Source organism: Pezoporus occidentalis, unplaced genomic scaffold (assembly GCF_034315485.1).
Source record: "Pezoporus occidentalis ecotype Australia unplaced genomic scaffold, CSIRO_AGI_Poc_V1 ctg59, whole genome shotgun sequence".
Classification (NCBI taxonomy): domain Eukaryota; kingdom Metazoa; phylum Chordata; class Aves; order Psittaciformes; family Psittacidae; genus Pezoporus; species Pezoporus occidentalis.
Window position 1 is genome coordinate 2,555,674 of NW_026915932.1, and position 9,747 is coordinate 2,565,420.

The 9,747-nt window shown below is 41.8% G+C and overlaps 1 protein-coding gene across 2 annotated transcripts; it reads left to right on the forward strand.

Annotated features, from left to right (window-relative positions):
* The first annotated feature begins 3,142 nt into the window (after positions 1-3,142).
* KCNE4 (potassium voltage-gated channel subfamily E regulatory subunit 4) lies at positions 3,143-5,273 on the forward strand. 2 transcript variants are annotated; one of them, XM_062638864.1, is made up of 2 exons: positions 3,143-3,400; positions 3,770-5,273. In XM_062638864.1, the coding sequence occupies exon 2, from the start codon at positions 3,847-3,849 to the stop codon at positions 4,336-4,338; it is 492 nt and encodes a 163-aa protein (XP_062494848.1). In that variant the 5' UTR covers positions 3,143-3,400; positions 3,770-3,846; the 3' UTR covers positions 4,339-5,273. The 2 variants fall into 2 exon arrangements, with proteins under 2 accessions (XP_062494848.1, XP_062494847.1); XM_062638863.1 differs by having other exon boundaries at positions 3,168-3,400; positions 3,833-5,273.
* The last annotated feature ends 4,474 nt before the right edge of the window (positions 5,274-9,747 follow it).

A 9,747-nucleotide genomic window follows, 5' to 3' on the forward strand; every position in this document is an offset into this window, starting at 1 on the left:
AGTCTCTGCGGATGTTTTATGTTGTTTTCATAATGGATTCTGTCTTTGGTTAGTTTTCTGACTGTCCTCACATTCTTATTTGGAGAAAGGGTTCACATTATACTATCCCTTAAGCCATGCTGTGAAGAATTCCTGCACCATGGGATGCCTCAAGCCTCAAGTTCTGCGTCCTTTGGTGACGGAGGTTGCTGCCACAAAAGGCTCTCTACGAGACAGGGACCTTGAGAAAAAAAAATCTGGCATCAGCAACTATGTTGTGAACTTCCCATCACTGGAGTGCTTGGCAGTTGCTCTGCTTTGTTAGTCTAAATGTCTTCCAAAGGGGGGATCTGGAAAGTGGGAGCAACAGCATGAGGATTATTCTTAAACATTATAGCCTAGGTTGGGATTGATGCAAAGAAAGTGAAGAGGAACATGTGAAAGGCAACTGACGATAGCATAAAAGATCTGTAAGTGAAATTTCAGGGGAAATTCTGTGACGTTTAGGGGAAAAAATTGACCTGAATGGAAGAAAGAAACATCAATAAAGAAACAGCTGATAACCTTAATTTAAAAAAAGAAAAAGGTACTTCAAACTAAGCAAGTATTTTTGCTGTGAACAATGATTTTACAGTATAATGTGAAGCAAAACTAGTTTTGAAACACAGACTCAAAAGGCTCAAATTTTCTATTTTCTTGGCCTTGTTATTAGACTAAAATATAGTTTCCACAGGCAACAGCTTGAAAAATCTTACTTATAGCACCAGTAAGCAAGTGGCGTATGTTTTTCAGGTGGTTATTCCCCAGTGTCTTCTTATCCCTCCTCTTCATGTCTATAGAAGACTCAGGGATTCCTTCCAGGCCTTTTTAAAATGAAATTGTTTTTCAGAATCATGGGCTAACAGATGGAGAGGAGCTGTTGTCATCAGCTAACTAAAGTAAACATAGTTGGAAAGAGTTTAGGCAGTAACTCTGCATAATCATGCAATTCGGTCATCTTTCAGTTGAATTTCATGGGATTGCATAAACCTGTGGATGTACCTGACCAGCCTTCCTGTGCTCCTGCTATGTGCTGCATTGCATCTTGGTAACCTTGCACAGACCTGCACCTACATGAAGAACATGAATGGAGCAAATAAGAGACCTTATTCTCACTCATGGGCACCTGAAGAAGAGGGTCTGGCCCTGCTCTGCTGGCTCACAGGCAGGAGCTGTTGTGTGTCAGTGCCTCCAGATGTCTGAAAGCACTCTTCCTGTTGAGGTGGGTGACGACCTGTGTGTAACACTGACCACAGGAGGCAGGGGGACAGGCTTTAGGCGGTGTTTTTCCCAGGATCAACCAGCTTCAAAGCTGGGATTTCTCCATGTATTGAGTCAGTCTTCAATGACACAACAATGTTGGGCATTTCCTCACCATTCTGCAACAGTCCTGCATAGATGGGTGTTGGTAAAACCTGACTTGTTGTCTTTAATTTTCCAAATTCCAAATCCCCAGGCATGAATGGGGGAGAAAAATATCATATGGAGCTGAGAAACATGTGAAATAAAATTTCTCCAAAGTCAGCTAGAAAATCCAGATACTTGCTCTGGGTTATGCTTTAGACTAACAGTTAACATGCTCTTGCTGCCTGCTTCGTAATTTGTCGGGAACGGGAAGAAGAATCCAGACTTGGCAAGCCGGTGCTGCAGACAGATTTTGTCACATGAAATCCCAGTAGACACTAGGCCAACATCAACAGCTCCTGAGCTATCACATGGGAATGCGCAAGAAGATAAAACCAACATCCGAAGGGGTGGAACCTCTATTTTAAGGGGCAAAGAAGGGAATCTGGCTAATGTAATTTCTTTTTACTTTTCTTTGTGGAGTTGTTCAGAGAAATAATGGAAAACGCTGGTTCAAAACACAGATACGGTTATGTCTTTTCTTGAATTCTTCAGTTACAGTTGCTTAACTCCTCTCCCTTGCCTTCTCCTTCATGTGAAGAGAGGTTAATCCTATCTGCCTTTACCTCAGAGGGATTGTGAGGGCAGAATTTGGAAAAGAATTTGCTGTCTATGTAAAGAATCCACAAGTGATTGCAAGGGAAAAAAAAAAACCAGACCTGCCGTTGGGAAACTCCAGCACCAGTCAACTACTTTCTGGAAGTGGAGTGTTCCGTTACATAAACATCCTTGAAGCTTTGCAGAAGGGGTGACATTCACATGTAGAGCCTGACTAATTGGGCTTTGTGTGTGAAGAATGGGGATGGAGAGAATAAGGAAGTGAAATCCCCAAGGTGCAAGCTGGGCCTCCTTCTTCCCATGGCCTGTGCTGCTGCTTACGTGTTGAAAAGGGGTCTTGCTGCCTCCTGTATCACTGAGCTGATGACCGGGAACTCTGTGGGCCCCCACAACCCAGCCTGCATCTTCACTCTGCCCTCCCCGGCAGTCTGGGACGCCTCCTGCTCAGCCCAGAAGCCAGCTGCAACAGCCTCCAGCAGTCGCTCAGAGGGCATCCCTCTGCTCAGAAGTTGTTAATGCCCCTTCATACTAAAACCTGCATTAACTCAGCAGTCCTGGTCTATTTATGCATAAACAGCATGCAGACCACATAGCACTTGGCTGCTTCTACAGTGAGAATAGGGGGCTGGCAACTTCAGGAGCTCCAAATTGCTCTCTGGAGGAGTCTGCACCCTTCCACTGATTATGTGGAGAACCAAAATCCATAGTTACTGCTTTGACGGCAAAAGTTAGGTGGCCCCAGCACTCCTCCATTCAAAACTCACATGAGACCCAGGTGTAGCTCTCCCACAGTCCCAAAACTTGTGCCAAAGTGGAGCTGCATCATGAGTTGAAGGTCACCGCTTTTGTTCTGCACACACTTTGTAAAGCTTTGTCACTAGTCCCAGGCAAAGAAAATAATCCTGTTTCCTCCACCATCTCTTAGGGAAAACTACATAGAGCAGCCATTTAAATAACTTGATAGTGGCTGCTACAAAATTCACAGTATATTTTGCTATATTTTATGACAAATGCAGAATGATGGTCCGCAGGTTTTCCATTCTGCTGTACCCAAGAGTACTCAAAGGATATTCAGTGTAACAGGTCAGATTCAGCAATTGGGGTGGTAGTAAAAAAGGACAGATTCACCGGCTCAAAGAGCTAGTGCTGAACTGGTAAGGAAAGAGTAAAATCTGAATTCCCAACTCTTTTTCTTTTCACAGCTGTTAAGGGTTCAGTGGGTTGAACTGCAATCCTTCAAGTTCATCTGTTGACTCCAACACAAAACTATTATAAACTGTGCCTCTAAAACACGTGATGAAACGTTTCTTTAGAGCTATTTATTCCAACTGCAGCAGAGGAAAGTTTTCAGAACACCCGGCATTTGGTAGAGGAAAGGTCTCTTGAGCTTTGCACAAGGACGAATTATTTGCATACCAACGTAAGTTGCTTTTTGATTATTTTTTTTCCCCTGAATCGTTGAATAAAATAATGCTTCTAACTTTTCTCCCCTTTATGGAAGAATGGTCAAATAGAACAAAACTATGTTTAAATGCCTAGCAGAGTATTTCTATATACGTTTTTTTTTTCTTTAATCATGTGGGGTGGGTGTTTTATAATTCAGCATAGAACTCTGATGTGATTTAATATGCATTTTCTTTCTTCTAATGTTTTCTGTGTCTGAAGAACAATTCAGTCAATTACAGTAGTAAAGCAGAGTTATGATAGACTGCAGGTTCCAATCAGGTGTGTGTTTTGTAAGATTACATATTACAGGTAGAAAGGAATAATTTGGGGTATCTTTTTTCAGATGTTTCTTTTACATCTTTGATCTGAAGTTTGACTTTACACATACATACACATTCTCCTCCAGGGTTTAGCTTCTCCATGCTGAAAATGGACCATGCAAACATGACCCAAGCCATGCTTGATGCTGAATCCCGCAACACAGACAAGAGCAGCAGCAATGAGTATTTTTACATTCTGATCGTCATGTCTTTCTATGGGATCTTCCTGATAGGGATAATGCTTGGCTACATGAAATCCAAAAGAAAAGAGAAGAAGTCCAATTTGCTTCTGCTCTACAAAGATGAGGAGAGAGAATGGGGGGAAGCTGTGAAGCCTCTACCAACCATATCGGGGCTGAAATCTGTCCAGATCCCCATGATGCTGAACATGCTGCAGGAGAGCATGGTGCCATCCCTGTCCTGTGCCATCTGCTCAATGGAAGGCAGCAGTGTGAGCTCTGAATCTTCCTCCCCAGATGTGCATTTCACCATCCAGGAGGAAGTGCTGGATGCTGAACTGGGGGAAGTGTCAGAAATGCTCCTCAATGAGAGCAGCGAGGGATCTGCGGAAAACATCCATAAGAACTCCTAGCACTTGCAGGGCTCCCTTGATCAGCTGCCAAAGCGTGAGTGGAGCTCCCACTAAGAACTTTTGGTTCTACTTTCCTGTTCTCCAACGAACTCTGAACCAGGTAGCTGTGCATCTGGGCCCAAGGTGTTCCTGAGAGCTGGCAGGACAAGAAGCAGTGGTACCCAACTCCAAAGTGTAACTTGCACGTAATTGGGATGCTTAATTTCAATTTTTCCATTATTATTTCTTACCATAAAAGCTAAGAACAAGGAGAATATATATATTTTGTAACAAGGTAACTATTACTGGCATGTTCCTTCATATTTTGGAATTCTGCAGATATCTGGGGAATGTTTAGGGAAGTTACTCTAACACAAGTGCCTGGTTGTTAAAGATGATGGATAATGCTTATTCACACAAAACTGTGATAGACTAGAAGTACTTTTACTGTGTTTTTTTTTCTATAACAAACCACAGGCAACAGGAGATTTGCTCAGAGGCCTCAAAAGTTGAAAATCTGTTGATGCTGTAGTTGAAGGGAGATTGTATCATGGCTGGAGACTGACTTCAGCACAGAAAGAATGAAAGAAAAAGAGGGAAAAAAAAAAAAAGAAAAGGAAAAGGGCATCAAATTCCTAGGAGATTTGTAAAGCTCAGTTTCAGATCCATGCCACTATATCTATCTTTGCTTTAGTTGTACCTGTCCTGGCTGGGTCAGGTTCACCAACTTCTGCTGCAATACAGCCTTTGACTGAGCTTCTGGTAGGAAAAGAGGTTTTGTTTTTGGCTTTTGTAATTTTAAAGATATGTACATTTGATCACTAAAGGCATATATCTGTAAGTTAAAGAAGACATTAAAAGATCTTTGTTACAAGGTGTAAGATGTAGAAAGGCTTGAACAAATGCTGCTCTGTTACGCCCCCTTGAAAAAATAGGTGGAATTCAGAATAGAATTTAACCTAATGTCCTGGGTTCAGCAGTAGCTACTGCTGAGCCCAGGACACCTAGCAAGGGAGAAATTCTGGCCCCACTGAAGTCGTCAGCTGAGTCTTCCTGACTTCAGAGGACATGCGCAAGATTTTGTGCTTCTCCATTGGAGTTAAATCCTCCATTTGAGGTCAGTACAACTGTACACATTTACATTGTTAAAGAATCTAGACTTTCTGCTCTATTTAAGCCAATGTAGATAAACATTGCATTACTATTACATTTTTTTAACAGCTCGCGTTTGACAGATGCATTTCTATAAAGTCATTAGTAACTAGTTTTTAAAACCACCACAAACTCCCCCTCCTAACTTAATGGTACTGTGATTTTTTTTTCAAATGTTCATGAAATTAGTTACTAAATTATTGCACTGTTAAAAGAAGTAAGAGTGAACATAAAAAAATAATATTTCACTTGTACCTTATATTTTATGATAACTTATTGCAATGTTTGGATTAGTTCTGAAGCATGAGGGCTGAAGAGCCTGAATCTAAAGCTTTGCACAGCAAGATGTTTGCAAAGTGTCTCCACGTATTTCCTGCGCTATAACGGCTCTGTGATTTACTCATTTGCAGTAAAGCTTGAGAGACAGCTTGAAAAATGAGTGCTGAACAGCAGAAACATACTGAGGCAAGATCCTAATGTACTTCTGCTGTTTAGTAGGAAGAGCTCTGCTTTTGGCTCGAAGAGTTAATATGATGTAGCCTGCAGAGGTATCGCTGTCTGTCTCATCACAGCAGAACAAAGGCTCCATTGTGCTCAGAAAGGGCCTGATTCGGTTCAGACTGAAGGCAGTGAGATTTTTTCCATCGACTTCAGTGAACTTTGGATCAGACCATATAAAGCTTTTTGGTAGATTTATTCCAAATGGGACTGTTTTAAGTTTGAAAGAAGCCAAATTAAGTTTGGCGCTTTGCCTGGAATCACTTGAATCCTGAAACTTTCCAAATGAGACTGACATGCGCAAGTTGTCACATTTTCCATTGTTTTCTCATTCGTCCTTTTGGTATAAATGTATTTGTATCTGTAAAAAACCTGATGTACATAATTCCTAACGTTGAGTTGTATATAATTGTCTTATGTATTTAAAGTTTATTGTTTCTACTGGCACTAATTTTTATTTAAATAAAGAAACACGGTTCCTGGAAAAGTTGCCATGTTTGTTCACTATCTCAAGTGGATTTACAGTAGTGAGGCTGGGCAAAATTTCTGCAGGATCCTTAGCCTCTTTTTGAAATGATTCCCTGTCTTTGACTGGGGCTGAACACAGGGCTGAGCCAGGTGCTCCAGGTATGCCTTGGCTCTATGCTGGCTCTTCTATGCTGGGCAACTTCCTAGTACTCAGCTCCTGCCCATATGCAGGCAGGGCTGCAGCAATACCCTGAGCGCTCCTGCAAAGAGCTGGTGGTGCTGCAGAGCCGTTGAGGAGGCTGGCAAAACCGAGCTGTTATGAAACCTTTCTTGTCACTTACCCAGCTTCTTGACAAGTCTGCGTTTTGAGTTTTGGTTTCAAATTTACGTTGTACCAAATTGGGTGGGCTAGGGTTAAGGTTATGGGCAAGTTTCTGACAACAATCCTGTTCCCCCTGGATTTCCAGTACATGGCTATGGTGCATAGCTGGCTTTGTCACAAGTTTAGACCCTGTTGTGTCATATCCAACATTAGGGTTAGGGGAGGTTTTGGGATTCTGGCTCCCAGTGCAGGGCAGAAGTGTTTAGAGGCAGCTTTGCACTTCCATCAAGCTGTGTTGGTATGTATAGGGTCACAGGCACTGTCTGAGACCTACTTGCATGGGGTAATTTGAGGTTGTTTCAAAAATTAGGGTGCTATAAAGTTTTATCTGCTTGCTTTCCCACAAGAGCTGTTCCCCTGTGCTCTGCTCTCTTCACTCACTCCCTAATAATAATTCTGGAGCCTATTCACAAGCTTCTATGGATCTAAAGCTACCCATCAGCAAGGCTGTGTTTCCCTCCAGCAATTTAATCTCCCGGGACACCCACAGCGTCCTGGAATAGTGGGTCAGTAATGTTATATCTTCCACATTTACCCATGCTGCTGTCTTGGTGTTTCAGTGTTTCCATTGCCACAATAATGAATCAAGAGACTTCTGACAGCACTGATGATAAGAAGGAAAACCAGTATGAAATGTCAATTACAGTGCTGCTTTATGGATCAAAAAGCTAGCTTATTCCAGCAGTTTCTTGCATTAAATTGAGCTATAAAGGGAAACACTGTGTTCTTTGGTGTCTATCTACACTGAAGTGAGCAAGTAAGCCTGAAGATGCGACTACCTCCTTGCAGACTGTGGTGAAGCTATCCTTGACCCATGGGATTAGAGAAAGCCTGATAGTTTGGTATGTATGTGTCTTTGCCCTGCGGCACTTGTCTTTGTTCAAATTAGTATTTTGATGGCAGCAGGGGAAAAAAAAAGCAAAAATATGTTTTAGCTATAAAAGTTAATTGGATGTGCAATTGAATGCAAGGGTACCTTGAAGACAGCCCAGTGACCCACAGCTACCAGGTAGCTATTATTCCAAAACAAAAGAAGCATTGTTAATCTTGAAAAGCTACAGATAGAAAGAATAAAATTTCCCCCATTAAGCTTGTTTCAAAATCCTTCTGACTACTGAGGAGTGAAAGGTAATAATTTGTATTTATTATATTTACTTCTTTTTTTTTAATGACAGACATTTCCAGTGTGCTTCAGGAACTGAGTCAAATCAGATCCAAAGCTAGTAGATCTTGGCTTGAGGGCAATGATAATTGACTGGTTAAGGCCAGGAGCCTTGTGTGTTGCAACTCATTGCAACACTTCTCTCCACATCTTGGCCCTCTCGTGGTGGGCTCTCCTGGATCTGTTCCTCTCCCAGACATGCACCCACACCTACCCAAATAATCAAGTAATTCTCACAGGACTGGAAAAGAAGGAAATGGATAAACTGTAGCAGTCATTTTGGTTTCTAAGTCCTCAGAGCATGATGTTGGACAAGGGTAGGTGTACTGCTCAAGGACAAGAAGCACACGTTGCCAACGCAGACTGCACTTCAATCACAGCTGTTTCAACCAAGAGAAGATTAAACCGCTTGCCTTTAATTCTAATCTAAAACTTTCAAGACCCTACAGAGGTAGAAGGGAGTCCATGTAACATGGTAGATGAGCATTTTCAGAGGTACTCAAAGTGGGGTGCAGGACAGTATGGTGGGTTGCACTAGATGTAATTGTGCCAAAGCTGGACCATGGTCTCCTATGCTTGTCAACCTACCATGCTCATGTTCCAAAGTTTTTGGGCCTTGTTTTCCTCATATGAAGATGATTTCTCCCTGCAGTCACAGTTGCATTTTAGATTTAAAATAAGAGTTTGGGATCTAAAAGGCATACAACTTAATGAAATTGCTTATGCTATTGTTTTTAAAGCACCTATCATATTTGCCTCTGTGTATTTTGTTGACTTGCTTTTGTATTCATTCCATTTTCATGCAACTCTGCAGTTCCTACTGCTTAAAGCCAAAAATAGCTGCGAGATGAGTCACCTTCTTAATGTATTGACACTTCTGTATCCATCTCAACTGGGACAGAAAATTGTAAATAATACAAAATCAATAAGCACCAGTTTTTTTTAAAGCTTAATTTTGTTTCAATTCAGGTTTGGGTATTAGGCCAGGTTAGACTGAGGCTTTTGCCATCTAAATAAGTGACTGGAAGAAGGATAATAAAGGCTATTGAACGGTGCATTACAGGCTATGCTCCCATCTCTCTCCCTGGCTAATCTGTTTAACTGTCCTGTGTTTCACTCGATTATTAGATGATGCTACTTATATTCCCATCTGTGAGAATATGATGTGTTCTTGATAGACACAAAATGCTTGTGATTCCTCGAGGAAGACAAAGTATAAATACAAAGCATTTGCCCACCTAGGAACAATAATCTCTTTTGTCCTCGTTAATACTATTAGGTGCTAGGGTAGCCTCTGGCAACAAATGAGAACTGCTAGCATCTGTGACTATCTGTAAGAATACAGCTCATCCCATTTGATCTCCTCAGGTCAACAGAAACCACATAACGGCCTTTTTACTTGGTTGATATGAAAGGGGAGGTGATGGTGAGCAGGGCAGTAGCCCTGTGACAGGGGAGGCTAAATTGAGTTTTCTCTCTTGCTCCAGGTTCACTGTGGTGCTCTGGAAAATTACTTGCTTTGGCTAAGACTCTCATTTATAAACTATAAAGAAGAGCACATCTTCACCGCCTAAGGCTGATGTGAGAATAACTACACTGAGAGCTTCAGGGTGCTGAGCTCTGACAGAAAGTGCGAAAAGGCAGATGAGCTGGTACTCTTTGTTCTTGGAGAAGGAACCACACAATTATAAGAACTTCCTCTGGTGTGAACTCCAGCTGTTTAGTCATGGCCAGTATACGATGCCTCCATCCCCTGCAGTTTACCTAT